Source organism: Vitis riparia, chromosome 11, assembly GCF_004353265.1.
Source record: "Vitis riparia cultivar Riparia Gloire de Montpellier isolate 1030 chromosome 11, EGFV_Vit.rip_1.0, whole genome shotgun sequence".
In the NCBI taxonomy this organism is placed as follows: domain Eukaryota; kingdom Viridiplantae; phylum Streptophyta; class Magnoliopsida; order Vitales; family Vitaceae; genus Vitis; species Vitis riparia.
Window position 1 is genome coordinate 17,847,019 of NC_048441.1, and position 17,259 is coordinate 17,864,277.

General features: G+C 34.9%; 1 protein-coding gene and 1 pseudogene across 4 annotated transcripts; both read left to right on the top strand.

The window, feature by feature from the left end:
* Positions 1-1,741: 1,741 nt before the first annotated feature.
* LOC117925425 lies at positions 1,742-7,599 on the top strand (annotated as a pseudogene).
* Positions 7,600-8,926: 1,327 nt separating this feature from the next.
* On the top strand, positions 8,927-13,866 carry LOC117925126 (probable acyl-[acyl-carrier-protein]--UDP-N-acetylglucosamine O-acyltransferase, mitochondrial). Of its 4 annotated transcripts, none has more exons than XM_034844005.1 (11): positions 8,932-9,063; positions 9,149-9,237; positions 9,632-9,756; positions 9,869-9,977; positions 11,488-11,580; positions 11,683-11,799; positions 11,912-11,995; positions 12,304-12,408; positions 12,856-12,924; positions 13,015-13,144; positions 13,418-13,866. In XM_034844005.1, exons 1-10 carry the CDS (start codon positions 8,985-8,987, stop codon positions 13,132-13,134), a joined length of 990 nt encoding a protein of 329 aa, XP_034699896.1. In that variant the 5' UTR covers positions 8,932-8,984; the 3' UTR covers positions 13,135-13,144; positions 13,418-13,866. The 4 variants fall into 4 exon arrangements, with proteins under 4 accessions (XP_034699897.1, XP_034699898.1, XP_034699896.1 ...); XM_034844004.1 differs by having other exon boundaries at positions 8,934-9,063; positions 12,856-12,942; XM_034844006.1 differs by lacking the exons at positions 12,856-12,924; positions 13,015-13,144; positions 13,418-13,866 and adding an exon at positions 12,566-12,840 and having other exon boundaries at positions 8,927-9,063.
* The last annotated feature ends 3,393 nt before the right edge of the window (positions 13,867-17,259 follow it).

The following is a 17,259-nucleotide window of genomic DNA, read 5'->3' on the forward strand; positions in this document are numbered from 1 at the left end:
GTGGTGGTTGGGTGGAACTTACTTTAATGAAAATACAAAAAAACATATAAGAAAACACAAAAAGAAAGAAGAAAAAACACGAAAAACAATCTATTATTTGAATAGTGAAAAAACAATGAAAACATTTTTTTATTGTTATTAAAAAAATGATTTTTAAGAACATGAAAAACACAAAAAACAAAAACATACCCCTTTCCCTACACAAGTTTTTTTTTTTTGTTTTTTGTTTTTAAGAACAGAAAACAGTTCTTGAAAACAGGAACTAAACAAGCTCTAATTGTTTTCAAAACAATTTTGAAAAGCAAGTTAAAATAGTTTTTAAAAACTATTTTCAAAACAATTCTAAAAAATATTTTTTAAAAGTAATTTTAAAAATTGATGTGTGATATTTTGTAAAACAAAAATTTATTTGAAAATCTAAAGTGTTTTTATTTGTTTTTAATATTTTTAAAATAACTTTTATATTTGTATAATTATTTTTAAAGCAATTCTAAAATACAAATGAAAATAATAATTTTTTTTTTTTGAAAACACTATATTTTTTATTTTTAAGAACAAAACATAGAAAACAATTTTTTAGTTATTAAAAATAATTTTTTTGATTTTGTTTTATTTTGAAAAATAGAAAATTGTTTCAAAAAACAATTAGAAAACATGTACTAAGCCTTTTTTAGAATAAATTTTAAGTTATTTTTTAAAAAATTTCTTTAGAGTATTATGAATAATTGAAAGTATTGAGTATATTTTGAATTTTTTTTTTTGAAAATAAGTTATTTTTCACAACATATTTGAGCAGTTTTCAAGTTTTTCTTTTAGAGTACTATAAGATTTGCACCCTAAAATCATGCAGCAATGAAACCTAATGTGACATTTCAATGCCAATAGGATTTTGAAAAAAGCTGTAAATGAAGACAAACACAAAACTGTGCATGAAATGAATAGATTCAAGGCATAAAGACAAAGTGCACCCATGATTTAAGACTTTGATGAAGGAGCCATCTCTTTCATCCCACCTTTAGGACCCCACCTAATCTCAATTTATCAAATTGGGTTTTCCCTGTCAAGAAGCAACCACAATGATGGGCAGTGTATTATTGGTCTTGTGGTGGAACCCATCTCCACAAGGTTTAGCCCAATATTTTCTGGGTGCTTAGACACAGTCCTTGAGTAGGTTATTTTCTTCCCAACAAGTTGACAATTAAGTGGAGCACAATAGTGACATGATGTATGATACCTGATCTCTGAAAGTTCATTATCATGACATGTCCAATTCAAAGCAATGTTGCCAGTGAAGTGATAAAAAAAATTTGGTGTTTTGAACCTATAATCCATGGTGATTTTACAGGTAAACCTAACTGTCTTCTCTTTTATCACAGCGCCCTTTTGTTTTCCCCCTTTTTCCTTGCAGAGAAATGAAAATTTTCCATATGGGTAAAGAAGATGCTAATCTCCTTGATTATGGTCAGTGATATGTAAGGCAAAAAAAAATTGAATCATTGATTATGTTTCTCCTAGATGCAGCATTTCCTGGGACTTTAATGATGAGTTTGTGTGTGAGATTCTCATATTGTCTTCTTGTGTGAGGAGACAAAGTCCTCCTCCTATACTTACATAAACCCACAAGCAACATGAGCTTCAAGAATAATTTATATATTTTCAATTATTCATTTTCCTTTTAGTTATTTATTTATTTATTTTTGGTTTATGAAAAGTTTAGTAGCTTCATTAGATTTAAGAGAGTTTATCTAAGTTTCTAAAAGCATAGTTTAGAAGTCTACAACTCATTGTCACCAATTGAGGTTCTGCAGGGTTTTTCACTTTTACCCATCTGACTGAAGTGGTTGCTGGAATCCATAAGTTTTGAGGCAGAGGTGTTTGTTGTTTTGTGTGTGTGCTCCTACTCAAAATCATACGTTTCTTTTTGGTTGTTTGCTCTGGCTTGCATCACCTCACATTTCTTTGCAATAGAGAAAGTATAACAAGACGCCTGGATTTAACTGATTCTCTATTGTAATAGTGTGTAGATCAGGGAGAGAAAGTATAACAAGACGCCTGGATTAAACTGGATTTTTTGATATTTTTTGGGTTGCTGTTTCTGTGAGTTACATAATTCAGGATGTAAAGGTAGACTCGATAAATAAAGTAGCTGGAGGTCTTGGTCTTTTCCTACTTTTTTGCTTCATCTTTTCATTTCAGCAGGTTAAAGGCATCTTGGCATCTGTGACTGTTATAACTGAATCAAGGGGTTCTTGTCGTGGCAGCATTCTTGCTGATGGGTGAAGTCTGCAGAGCAATAATACAAACTTTTGCAGTGCCAGTGTTTGATTCTTCTGAGCTCTGTGGCTACTGAGGAAGAAGCTTGGTGTTTCTGTGATGGGTTTGAATTTCCTCGGTGGGATGAACCTGCAACAGAAGCACGGTGGTGGTGGGGGGAAGAAGAACTGCTCAGATGTGGCTGATAAAGTTGTTGTTGTTGTTGCTGTTAAGGCTTCAAGGGAAATCCCAAGAAGGGCTCTTGTGTGGGCTTTGACTCATGTTGTTCAGCCTGGGGATTGCATTATGCTTCTGGTGGTCATCCCTCCTCACAGCCATGGTACCCTTGTTCTTTCTTCATTAATTCTCCCCCACCCACCTTTTTACATAGCTCATCGATTTTGGTTTGTATGATGTTAAAGTGCCTTTAGTTTTGATTCTTTCTTACATTTTCCATAGAATTTCATTCAGGTTCTGCTATTATTATCTTTTTCTTTTTCTCTTTCTGTTTTCCCCCCACAAAAAGGCCTTAAGATTTGTAGTAGTAATGCCTCACAAAACACAAGAAAGTGGGTACATCTCCTGTAAAAAATGTTAAATAATTGGTGTTTAATTGTTTCATGACCAGTTTAGTTGATACTATGCTGGTTATCCGAGACACCCAGCCACTGACATTAATTATGTGGACATGATCGTTGATGATGATTTCAACATCCCTCCACATTTTGAGTTCCTTATGAGCTACAATCCAACGTAATGACTTTTAACCATGTCCTGCACTAGTTTACTATAAAGATTGAAATACCCCGGTGAATTTGATCAAGTGTGTTTGTAAGTTTGCAAACCACAAGTCATCATTCTTTCCTTTTTCTTCTTTCATCTGCTACTGGCTGATTTGACCTATTCACAATCCCAGGTAAAAAACTATGGGGTTTTCCAAGATTTAGTAGTGATTGTACCACTGGTCAGAGGAGGTTTCATTCAGGAACCAGCTCAGATCAGAAGGATGATATTACAGATACATGCTCCCAAATGATGCTTCAACTCCATGATGTTTACGACCCTGATATGGTTAGTGCATTAATTCATTCTTCAGCATTTAATTCTTAACTGCTCTGTCCAGTATTGAGTGTTTCTACTTTCCAATTCTTTACAGATAAATGTGAAGATAAAAATTGTTTCTGGCTCACGATCTGGAGTAGTGGCAGCTGAAGCCAAGAGTGTTCAAACAAACTGGGTTGTCTTGGATAAGTAATGAGTGCAGGATGAACCTCGTTCTTACTTTTAAGGCATGCATTGTAGATATACTGGAACTTGCAACATAGGAGTTTTTATTCCACAAGTTCTGTGATTCATTAGTAAAAGATTTCCATGTGTATAGTTTTTGGCTTGCATGTAGTTCCATTGCAGTTCAATTTTATTTATTCTTGTAAATTTGATGTATCCATGGACAGACGGCTGAAGCATGAAGCAAAGCACTGCATGGAAGAGCTGCAATGCAACCTAGTGGTTATGAAACGATCTCGACCAAAGGTTCTTCGTTTGAATTTGACTGGATCATCAAAGAAGGAACCTGAAGTGGCTTGCCCATTACAGTCAATATCAGAAGCATCTGAAGGACATCTAAAAAATAAGCATGATGACATGCCAAATGCGATCCGAGGTCCTGTTGTCACTCCAGCAAGTAGTCCAGAACATGGGACAACATTCACTTCGACTGACATTGGAACTTCATCAATGTCAAGCTCAGATCCAGGGAATTCACCTTTTTCATTCCCAGAATTAGCAGGGACCTGAAGATGGAGGATGCATTAACCACTGAAGGTAACCCACTTTTGGATGAATCTGACTCTGATACAGACAGTGAAAAGCTGGGTCCTCGAACAAGGTTATGTTTCCAGACATGGCTGGTGGAGAATATTCTCAGTTCTGGTGGTGAATTCTCAAAGCATTTGGTGGAAGGTTCACGAAAACCCAGCGATAAAGCTCTAGCTTTCAAATCTGGTATGTTGCTGGACAAGTTCTCCCAACTTGATCCAGAACCTGAAGTTGGAGTGCTGAACTATAAGTTTGACCTGGAGTCAGGTATAAATGTGAGAGAAGTAATTTCATTATCTGGAAATACACCTCCTGGACCTCCTCCACTGTGTTCAATTTGTCAGCATAAGGCGCCTGTATTTGGAAAACCTCCAAGGTGGTTCACCTATGCTGAGCTAGAACTTGCTACAGGTGGATTTTCACATGTTAATTTCTTGGCAGAAGGTGGATTTGGTTCTGTGCATAGAGGGATCTTACCAGATGGTCAGGTTGTTGCTGTTAAGCAACATAAATTGGCTAGTTCTCAGGGTGATCTCGAATTTTGCTCAGAAGTGGAGGTCCTAAGCTGTGCACAGCATCGCAATGTTGTGATGTTAATCGGGTTCTGCGTGGAGGATGGAAGAAGGTTGCTGGTTTATGAATATATCTGCAATGGGTCTTTGGATTCCCATCTTTATGGTAAATTGTCTTCATTTTTTATCCACAATATAATTATTTTATAGTAAAATCATGGCAATGTGCTTATGAAACTGACTCGCAAGCAGTCACTGCTTTCTTTCAGGATTAACCTGAATATTTTTTGTTTACAGTATTTTACATCTACCAACTTAAAGCTCTAATATATTAGCCAAACTTAGATGACAAGGATGTCAAGCAAGGCCATTGTTCTTGTGTTCTTTCAAGGCCATCTTCATGGTTGGAGGATTGTCATCATCATATTCAAACTAAAGTCATGTTTCAATATCCACTCTAACTTTGTAATGAACCATACTATTACTGTTGTGGCTGAGAAAACCAAGTTTTCTGTTGGGAATTTTCAGGACGTGATCGAGGTCTGCTAGAATGGTCTGCACGACAAAAAATTGCAGTTGGAGCTGCTCGAGGGTTGAGATATCTTCATGAAGAATGCAGAGTGGGTTGTATTGTCCACCGCGATATGCGGCCTAACAATATCCTCATCACGCATGATTTTGAACCATTAGTATGTTACTCTTATCCTGTCTCATTACTATAAACTGTTTTCTTTATCATTCTATTGCCTCTCCTAATATTTTTATTTTTTACTTTCAAGGAATGCTTTAGCATTTTTGTTTGTAAGTTTCAATCATATATCTCCATATGTGTTTGGAAATGAATGAAATGAACTTTGACAAGGAAGAAAATCTTCAATAGGATAAATTTTATGAAAAATACTTAAATGTTATAACTTAGCATATATGCTTCTGTAAAATATTGATCATGCCGTATAGGGCAGTTCATCCATGTATATGACATTCCAGTCCATGTAATTGACTAAATCCTTAATTAGATAATACCGAGTGTGTGTTAGCACTGACTGGCTCACCAGTTATGTATGAACCTCTGTGTGTCTGTGCAAAGGATCATGAACCATGTGCCTTTCTCTTGCTTGTCTCTAAAGGATGTGTGGGATCTAACTTCAGCCCCTGGTTTCTCAGGTTGGAGATTTTGGACTGGCAAGGTGGCAGCCAGATGGAGACATGGGAGTGGAAACACGAGTAATTGGAACATTTGGGTAAACAAGAAGGACAAGCTTTTGGCTTCCATCAATACTAGCTAAAAATAATGGCAAGTCAAACCATTAATCTTACTTTTGTACAGGTACCTGGCTCCAGAATATGCTCAAAGTGGCCAAATCACAGAAAAAGCTGATGTATACTCCTTTGGAGTAGTGTTGGTGGAGCTCATTACAGGACGGAAAGCTATGGATATAAACCGGCCAAAGGGTCAGCAGTGCCTCACTGAATGGGTATGAGTTAAGACAACTTTAGTTTACTAGATGTGGTAAAGCTATATAGGCCTATAGGGATGAGAGTTCATGCTTCTAGATAGGAAAAACATCCTATTGCTATTGAGGGGCAACAAGTTTTCTTCCAGTTTTTATTGTTCCTAGAGGGCAACCACAGTTTTTTTTTTTTCAAACTAATTCTAACTTCATCCCTGTTTTTCATGTAAACATTTGTTTTTCCAAACAAAGTTCAAATTTATCCTTGTTTCTCATGTTTCAAATCTGGACCAGGCACGCCCTTTGCTAGAACAATGTGCCATTGATGAACTGGTTGACCCACGCCTAAGGAACTGCTATTCGGAGAAAGAAGTTTCTGGCATGCTGCATTGTGCCTCCTTGTGCATCCAACGGGATCCTCATTCTAGGCCTCGCATGTCTCAGGTTGGTGAATTTAGACTCATTTTTCAAAACTGTTTTTTGAAGTAGTTTATGGACTAAACACAACTATTACCTTTTCTAATCATATCCAAAACAATGAGAAGAAATAGAAGGATCTGACATCATGTAGTTTGTCATTTCCCCCTACTTCTTGCTTGATGCCAACCTATTTGGTAATTCCATTGCCAATACAAATCTCAGAAGAAATAAGTGTTTTGTGATAATTAGCCTTTCATCTGTCAAATAGTGCATGTTGGGATTGCAACAATGCCCCTCTGCCCAAATGATGGTTCTGAAAACAGTTCTGGGGTGGGTTAAAACCGCCCACATCAGACAACAATTGGTTTTCAAATGAATCATCCAACAGTGTTAAAAGGAGGAGCAGCTCTTAATGGAACCTAACCATTGAGATTAGCCGCTTTCTGTGAGAAAAGAGTGTTGGCAACACAACTATGAAGGAGTTAAAGTAAAACACACGGCCCAGTTGATGTTTTATCGGTACTAAATCCCATAGACCCTCCTTCAAATTCTGCTTCTAAACAACAATTCCCTACAGCCTCATTAGCATCATTCTAATACAAGGGATAAGAGGTTGTTACTTCTTCACAGTTTCTTTACGTCTTATTCACATTCTTTCTTGAAGGTGCTTCGAATATTAGAGGGTGATATTTTCATGAACTCGACTGGTTATATGTCAAAAAACTTGGCCTATGATGTGGGGAACAGCAGGGAAGGGATGTGGCCAGAACAGCTGCAACAGCATCAACGATACAGTGGCCCATTCTCAAATGGAGCAGCAGAAGGGTTAAGTTCGAAGCTCTCCCAAAGAGCTCGAAGATCAGCTCACTGGGAGCGAAAAAGTGTAGACGGCTTCATGTGAAGGTCATTCATATACTGTCTACATACATATTTGCGTTTTGTTTTTGTCCAAAACCCGATATTTTGTAGATCGTTTAAGTGTATAGCAGCAAGAGATTAGGGCTGCAGAGGTTTGTAATCTTCCTTTTGCTTTCCTGAGGGTGGTGAGGGCTTTCCTTCTTTTGTATTGTTCATATTCAGTCAGTGTAGTTTTAGGATCCAATGCTGGTTCATGAAATGAATATTTGGAATTCGGATATAGGATACTTACACGAGCCTAGACCCAAACACCACTCACACGCCATCTGGTTCGTTATAACACGGCATTACGCATCGAACCACTCTCCTAACAAGCACGAGGAAACATCGAGTGAAGTCTTCATAGGACCATATGGGCATGATAATGCCTTGTCTCCTAGTTGGCTTTCTTATTTAAGTTTGCCCCAAAAGTAATCACTTTTTTAAAGCCAACATAGACAAAAGGGTGCTTCCTTGCACCTTCCTTGATGCTTCATGCCTCCACACAATTCAAGGCATGATAAATCAAATGGGTAATTCTATTTTAATAATATTATTAATTTTATGACATAAATAAATTAAATCCTGTATGAATAATATTATTAAGCAACTGATAAAAACAAAATTATAAAACCCTAGAAAACTTCTTTGAAAGATTAGAATAGGGAGCTCCAATGAACAAATTCATGGAAGATGCCATTTTCTTTGCCAAAATAATAACAAAATCCATAGAAAATGTCATGAATCTTATATATTTTTGACATTCAATTACTAAATAATTTTTATAAATTTTAAAAATAAAAATAATATTTAAGTTGTTTAAAAATAATTATTTATTAAATCTAGCAGGTGAACAAAGAGTATCTTTAAATCATTATTATTTGATTGAATTTTCTATTTTAAAAGAAGGAAATTTAAGGGCTTATTTGGTAATTATTTTTTAAAATAATTTTGAAAAATAGTTTCAAAAATTGTTTTCTGATTTTTGTAGTAAAATGTTTTTATCATGTTTTTAATATTTTATATGAAGTGTTTTATTTTTAATCATTATATATGTTTAAATAATGATTTCTTAAAACAATCCTTAAAAACCAAGCGAAAACAAAAGAAAATAATAAAAAAAATATTATTTAAAAATATCATATTTTCTGTTTTTAAGAATAGAAAATATTTTTTAATTGTCAAATATATTTTTTTTTGTTTTTTGTTTTGGAGAATAAAAAACTATTTTAAAAACAAATTCCGAATAGGCTCTTACTTTTGAAAAGGAATAATTTTTAAAGTTTATTTAAAAATTGAGGAGTTAAAAAAACTTTACAAACTTAAATTCTAAAAAATTAAATATTTTTTTTTTTGTTTTTTAAAAAATGAAAAAATAAGAAATATATTTTAATAAAAAAATATATTAATTAAATAGATAAAAATATATTTTTTTTCGTATTTTTTTTTAAAAAATTACATTCATTCAAATTCACAGCGTACGCGTTAGTGTAACGTCCATTTCTTTTAAAAAAACAAAATGTTTTGGAAAATTGTTTTCAAAAATTACTTCCAAACTTTTTGCTTACTATAAATCGACGATTTACTGTAGTGAGCTATCATGATTTGAGTTTTGGCAGATTCGAAGCGCGCAATGTTGAGAATCGGCGGAATTCTGAGGCCACTCTCAGCACTCACCCTGCGATGTTTCTCTAGAACCTTCTCTTCTTCCTGTATGTAACCCTAACTCTCTCTGTCACTTACTCTCTCTCACTCTCTCTTTCTTTTGGTTCTTAATTGAATTCTGAGATATTGCAGATGTTTCGGAAAAGAGCAGTGTTGATGCGCTATACCCTAGCTTCTTTCATCCCACAGCGGTTGTTCATCCTGATGCAGTAATCGGACAGGTGTTTTACTGATTCCGCATCTCCTCTGTTTTTGAGTTTTTCCTTTTCTTTGATTCAAGGCCCTGCGTGTTTGTTCGTTCTCCAGATTTCAAATTGTTGTTATTTGAGTTTGTTTTAACTGTGGCTGAGGCGTCCGTTTGGTTGTCCTTTTGGATCTGCATTTTTTTGTTTTTCAATGCAAAGTTAGCTTTGATTTTCGTGAAATATGCTACCGTTATTTTTTCCTCCTTTTTTTTTTTTTTTTTCCCGGATTTTGGTTCTGGCAGTTGAGTTGATGTAACTAGGGGAGCTTCTTGAAAAATATTCTGCTAGTGAAATTCTATTGAAAGGTTTGATTAGATGTTTGTTCATATGATGATTTGAAGAGTTGGTGAACTTCGTGTTTGTTTTACAGGGGGTTTCGATTGGTCCTTTTTGTACAGTTGGGCCTTCTGCAAAGCTTGGGGATGGTTGTCAGCTATATCCAGGAAGCCATATTTTTGGAGATACAGAATTGGGGAAGCAATGCGTTTTGATGACGTGATTTTTTATCTCGTGCTTACATTGATCAATTCGTTCAGACATGATTCTTTCTCTTTTTGGTTTTTGGCTCTCGCTGTAATAGATTTATGTGCTATACTATGTCAGGCAGTGGTGCGGTGGTAGGTGATGATCTTCCAGGGCGTACAGTTATTGGATGCCACAACATCATAGGATATCATGCTGTGGTTGGTGTCAAATGCCAAGACATGAAATACAAGGTTGTTGGCCTATTTGTATTGGTATTAATTGATATTTGTTAGTCTTTGATGGGTGACTAAACTTAACTGAATACACTGGTAGAAATTTATCTGTTATGAATCATTTTCATCATTCCTATTGATAAGAAATTAATGCCAATTCTATGTTTTTCAAATGGTTATGAAAAGCTTAAAGATATACTTAAGTATTCAGTCTTCTTTCTGTTCAAAGACTTATTTTAATTCTCTAACTTTTTCTCCAAGGAGAAAATTCACCCCTGATTTTGTTTTTAAGCATGTAGATAAAGTTTTTAGCTTCTCTTGTTATGCTGAAATGAACAATTGATGACTATTTTCTGTGGAGGTGCTATATTTACCATGACTAACATTGTCTGTCCTCTCTCATGTAACATTTGGTTTTAGTAAGTTTTGTCAACAGTTAGCATATAAGGACATAATTTTGCAAAATACAAGATGTTTAGCCACACCATTCTTATTGCTTTATTGGAATAGATTTGGATGTAATTTTTCTACTATTTCTAGCCAATAAATCATTTTCAGGAGCAGCCAAATCCGTATGATTTTTGCCTTTTCCAGCCATCTTTTGACATCTTGCACTGGATTCATCAAAATTCTTATTATCAAAATTATCTTCTCTCTCAGTAACCTGATTAGTTTGGTATTTACCCGTGTTTTATTTTTTGGCTTCTTTGATCCATGTTGTTTATTGCTGTCAGTTCTTTTGGCACACTGCTGATGTGATGGACTTTTGTCAGATAAAAAGTTAAATGCCTTACAATTACTTCAATGGGACCAACCTTGGTTCCAAGTCATAATACTTTTGTTTTTTGGGTGGCCCTTCAAACATGCAAATGATAACTTATTTTTTCAGGAGATGAAGTCCAGTTCATTCATTATTGATAAACTTTCTGCTAGCAGCTTTATGCTTCATGTGAGAGAGAACTATGCTGAATGTCATGTTTCTTTGAAATAATAGAAATTTTCATGGAGGAAACTTTAATGGAAGGGTTGACAACATTGGTTGTTCTCATTATTAGAAAGGTTTTGTTGCCTTTAGGTGAAGTGCTGATTGTGTCTTTGTCAACTCAATGTCAACTTGATAGGATGGGCCAAATTCTTGGTTAAGAGAAATAAAAAATCTAAAATATGTCAAAATAGTTTAGAACTTGCAGGATCATACTTGATGGGACCTTGCTACTGTGTACATTTTCTAAATGAGCTCCAGGTTTTGATGGATGACTAGTGCATGAGAATTGCTTCTCTTTCTCTCTCTCTCTCTCTCTATATATATATATATATTTTTTTTGGTTGTGAGGGGGAGCAGGGCCACCTAGCTATTGAATAATCGTAGAATTATTGTCATCTTCTTATCACATCATCAACATCATCATTAGTATTTTACCCATGCACTATAGTACAGTCAGTTGGTGATTTTTTTATTTTTTTAATAATGTTTTCTAGTCTGTTTTTGTAACATAAGCATTCTCTTATTTGTTTTCCATAATTCCAGCCGGTTGATGAATGTTTCCTTGATGTTGGTGACAATAATGAGATCAGAGAACACACATCTATCCATCGATCTTCAATGTCTAGTGAAAGAACAGTATGCCAATATGGAAGATGATTTTTTTTTTTTCCTCAAAGTTACAGACTGGTAAATCAAGTTCATGCTATTTCAATTTTTTAACTAGCACTACATTATCAGGTCATTGGTGATAACAATCTTATTATGGGATCTTGTCATATTGCCCATGACTGCAAATTGGGTAACAACAATATTTTTGCAAATAATACCCTTCTAGCAGGTCATGTTGTGGTGGAAGTAAGTCCTTTATTTTATTTCTTATAATTTGGGGAAGATTATGGAAATCTGTATTATTTTATCCTATATGTGGCATCCAATTAAGAGTTGATTTGAGTTCTTTTAAATGTAGGATTATGCGCACACTGCAGGGGCTGTTGTTGTTCACCAATTTTGCCGTATTGGCTCATTTTCTTTCATAGGTGGTGGTTCTGTGGTATGATCAAATTTCTATTTTCTAGTTTTACCTTCCTTCCTACATTAAACATCAACATGTAAGCTGATGTCCAAAGTGTGTAAAAGGAGTCCGACAAAGTCAGCTTAAAACAGAGTAAATTGTAGAACCATTTCCTACTGGAAATGGTGTCCAACCCATGTTCTTGTCCAATGCCACTTATAAGTTGCCAATAAATTATGCTGAACCAATTATTTGTCCTGAGAATCAAATAAAATTATTCTTCTTGGAAATGATACATATTCTTCTAGCATGGGTTGATCCGATTTTCTTATTGTGTATGACTGAAGCTTTCAAAAGATGTCCCAAAATACATGATGGTGTCTGGAGAAAGAGCTGAGCTCCGTGGTTTGAATTTTGAGGGTCTTCGACGTCGTGGATTCTCAGACACAGAGGTTGGCAGCAATGAACTCACATTCTGATGGCTCTATTTTATTGGTTTAAAATTGTTCTTGATCTTGTAAAAATAATGGAATGATTCTTTATGTAGAGTATCTCCTTGTTTACAAAAGATATCAATCACAGTGCTTTTTGTGCTATTAACTTTTGTAGTGCAAATATGGTGGAAAGAAATCCCTTGGAAAACTTAATGCGTACAGTTCTTTAAGGCAATGTTTGTTTCAATGCATTTCATTTCAGTCAGCTGCTGCTGAAACAAGTTTGTTTTAGCTATTTCATGTGACTGCTTTTTTATTTACGTTATTTTAGTTTCAACCTTGGAAGAAAATTTTCTCATCCTTGCAATCCATTTTTTCATCTATTTGTTCTGGCATATATCAATTTATTTAATTTGATGCATGTTATAGAAGTGCTTATATATTCTTTTTGGCAAGGATCTCTAGATCAAGAGCCTGAGAACGGCATACCGAAAAATATTCATGTCCATTGATGCAAAATCTGGGAGTTTTGAGGAACGTCTTGCTGAAGTGGTAGTACATTTTTATCTTTTTAGATGATTTGCATCTAAAGTGCATCTTGATGAAGCTAGATTAATTTTGCAGGAGCAGCATGAAGAACTGGCTCATGTTCCTATTGTATCTTCCATGGTACAATCTATTCGTGATTCTTTTACAGAAAATGGTCGTGGAATTTGCACGTTCAGGCATTGGACTGGCTCTTGAAGAAATGCTGGTTAGTTTTTTTTTTCATTTTTTCCTTTTTGTTTTTCTGGAATTGTTGTTCATTTTTCTATATTATTCAGTCATGGAAATAGCCCAAAGGGCCCAAACACATCTGAACTAGAGGGATGTCCCCAAAATGCTCTCTGTATGCGACAAAAAGTGCCTGTTATATACAAGTCATTAAATTTCGAATTTAGTTTGCCATATGATGACTTACATATTCTTGTTATTATTGTATTGTGTCATGCTGTTTAACCAGTTGTTTTGACCTTGCATTTTGCAGGAACTGCCTAAAAACAACCGAATTTTCAAGCTGGTCCTGATGACTGTATAGCATGAACATCTCTCTGAGCTAGCATTTGGTTGGGCATGTTACTGAAGTTAATCCATAGCAATTCGGATGAAGAAGAATCCTTGTGAAAGCAAAAACTCCCTCTAAGGAGAGAAGTTAGAGAAGCTAAAATTTATGTAGAAAGAGAAAGGAACTACTCATTTTGTGGTTAGGAAAAGAGAGTGAATGGTGCAAATTCTTTTTTGTGAAGTATTGACTGCATGAACTAATTGGATGCTTCCAATTCAGAGCCCATAATGCAGTTAAATTTTTGGTTCATCTTACATGGACAGTGTGATGAGCAATGACGATGCTGGTGATGAAGCAAATAAGAAACTGTATGACATGAGAATCTTTTATGGTGCAAAATAATCAAATTTGCAATTCATGACTGCAATGAATTATTGTATATTACAATGTAGCTAGTCACTTGTTGATACATGATACCATATAGCTAGACATGCTAGTCACTTGTTGATACATCTATAGCTAGACATATGGATGAAGGTATCTGATTATTGCAGGCCCAGAGATTAGTTTGATGATTGATCTCACTACAAGACTCTATAACTCTTGTGTTTGTATCTAAATCTGTTCTTGACACCCATTATTCTCTTTCTTAATGAATTGTTTCTATATGCTTGCAGTTGACCAGGAAACCCTAATTCTTCAATCTTTGTTGCCTTCTTAATCAGAAACTGATTACTTTTGGAACCCAAACAGAAGAAGGAAGTATCATCTCTATGGTTATCAGAAGAGGTACATTTATGGGCTGCAACGAGAGCCACAGACTCATCTTTCTGACTTAACTTAAATCTCTTACGCTAGGTACAATGTACTGAGAATGGTGGGGGACCTTGAGCTGCCACGATGAATTCCTCCGTACAAACTGCTTCTGTCAGCATTTCAACACTCAGCCTATTTTAAGCCTACAGTGCTGGAAGGAAACCAAAAGGAATATGTACTCAAGTTATGGTACATTTCTTCCTCCACCCTCCCTGTGACATTTTATTTTAAAATTAGCCTCTCCCACTTGACCAATGCTTTGAAAAGCCTATACACTAGCCTTATTTATAACATGCTTTTTAATATCCCAGAGGATAACTTACACTTTTCTAATGTGGGCATAGGAATTAGGAGGTTACTTTGTCTGAGAGGATTTCTCTCTTTGTAACTAAGTGATGATCTACATGCCACTTTTTTGTTATTTAAATCTTATTGTATGGCGACATTGGCATGATGCATTAAAATAATGAACGTATAAGTACCTAATACCTAAGGATTATAAAAGTGCTGCTAGCTCCTGTCTCTCCTGCAACATGAGAAGTCCTATTAAATTATTGTCATAAAAAGAAAGGTCCAAAGTGCTTGTACATTGGACATTCTGCAACATTTTATTTTATTCCTCAAATTTGATTATAATCTATGATGGGAGTGTTACAGCTTTAGGAGCTTGACAATGCTTTTTTGCCATAATGGTTTGTGTATGCAAATGATTTAGAGAGGGAACTGCACCCATCCTATGTCTTTAGTGGATGTGGTCCTGTTCTGAATATGACCAATAAGGTGTGGCTTTGCCAAAATTTTCTTTTTTCCTTTTTTTCTCCTTTCTTAATCATATTCAAAGTCTCGATGGATTTGCCCCCCCACCCATGTTACCGAAACACTACTTGTCAGGAGTTTTAAATATTTTATGGTTCAGAATATCTGAGAAGGGATTTGATGTGCCATCTTTTCCTTCTTTTGGCTATGCAGTGATGAGCAATTCTAGCCTATGTACCCAAGAGAAATATTTTATAATCATAGTTAGCTTATTAGCCAAGAGACATAGTGCTTTTCCCTTTTTTTCCTTTCTTCTTTTCATCGCCAATATTCTTAGGGTTTAAGAGCCTATTTGTGGGAACTATTTCTAAAACAGTTTTTTATTTTTTTTATTTTTTATTTAAAAAAAAAAACATATTTCAATTGATTTTAGTTATTTTTGCTTGTTTTTTAAAAATAAAATATTACACATAAAATATTTTTTGAGAAATATTTAGAAACATAAAAAAAAAAAAAAAATGAGTTTACAATCGAGCTTTTGTTTTAGAAAATTTTCATAGAATTATTAATTAAAACTGATCACAAAAATTATTCTTTAAAAGTATTTTCAAAAATGTTTTCGAACTGCCTTCAAACTTTCAGAAAATTTAGTAATTTAACATAATATTAAAACTATTGTTAACTGGAAGTTTCAAAATGATAGCAGAGCTTAAACTTTGGAGGAAGTCAATAGCTTTGACACCATTGTTATTGAACTTAATTTGATCGACCTCACCAAACTTGGCATTTAATGGTGATGTTGAACTTAGATTTTTTCTTCAACTATGGGCACAATGCTCTAATGTTGTGTTTCATGATCATCTATTAATGTGGTGGAATTCAAACAGGAATGGGGCATTGATGGTGGGGTATGCTTCGAAATTATGTATTGACGCCCACTGTGGTACCCCCCACTGAATGATTTTAGTTCTCGTAACACTTGACTAGTACAAAGTGCTCTTGTACTTCAAAAAGATTGTGAATAGTTGATCCTCGATTTCCTCTAAAAGTATTGGATACTCCCATTGGATGCAGTGTCTTTTCCCTTGTGCAGTTGATATCCATTTGCCTTTCTCTCAAAATTTGTGTCTTTCGGATTTGCCTGGAGGCCAACAACTGTGACGTAAGGAATCCAGGTTCTTTTCTAGCAAAATCTTACATTATGCATACAGCTTGAACCACTTCATGGGTTTACTAAATTTCTTCCTTGTATCAGGTGGAAGCCATTTGTAAAAGCAGTTGATGCATGCTTCAGTGAGAAGTTGCCCAACCCAAGCCCAAGTTGGATGAAAGTGTAAGAAAGAGCTTTTACGGGTCTGGTCAAAATTCATTTTTGAGACCATGAACCTACCTTGAAGGTAGAAATTAGTTGAACCAGAAGAAACAAGAAAGTGCCTAAAGAGTAAAATCTCAACGTTTTCAATATGAAAATAAATAATAATACTAAGCACTTCTTCCCACTTTTTAAAAACCAGAGTCAAACTAGGCTAGAAAACCCCCCCCTCCCAGCACCATTTTCCTGTGTTTTTCTTGGAGGAAAGATTCCTTGCTGTAATAATGCCAAATGGGTCTACATGAAATAAGAAAAAGGGCATTTTTCCTAGTTCAAATAGAAGGAGAATCACTTCAAAATAATAATAATAATATCCCTCAACTTGGCCTCTTGGTTCACACTGGTTCATGGAAACCATTTGCCAAAAATCCCTAGCAAGCTGGCCCAAGCATAATAATACCACCATAAAAGACAAAAGCTAGTAGGAGAAGATTTTATCTAATATATTATATCTCAGTCTCCATCTAGGCTTTGATTAATTAATGTGTTAGGTTTACTTAAATGGGAAAAGGGAACATCCTCTTCTCCTCATTCATTCATTCCAAGGATATATTAATCATAATGGTTGTCATTGGCTAACATATTCATCGAAGAAACCTAAAGTATATAATATATATCGTCAAGGCTATTTTAAATAGGATTTTTCTCTGCTTTGATTTGGCTTGACATGAAAATTTTAAGATAACCAATTAGGTCAGACTTGATAATGCTTAGTAAATGGTTGAGTCGCTGTTAGCAGCCCGGTAAGTACGTTTACCACTAATCTAGAAAATCCATGTGATGGGTCATAGGTCTCAAGGGCAAGAGAGTTTTATCTTTTTTTTTTTCTTTTTTTTTCTTTTTTTCCTCTAGATCAAATGGTGGTTGATTATGGCACAAA

Bases quoted from the DNA above. Each gene is read 5' to 3' on its own strand.
- LOC117925126 (XM_034844004.1), top strand. From the start codon at position 8,985: ATGTTGAGAATCGGCGGAATTCTGAGGCCACTCTCAGCACTCACCCTG. The intron at 9,757-9,868 runs GTGATTTTTTAT...TATGTCAGGCAG, and splicing joins AAGCAATGCGTTTTGATGAC to TGGTGCGGTGGTAGGTGATG. The intron at 9,978-11,487 runs GTTGTTGGCCTA...CCATAATTCCAG, and splicing joins GCCAAGACATGAAATACAAG to CCGGTTGATGAATGTTTCCT.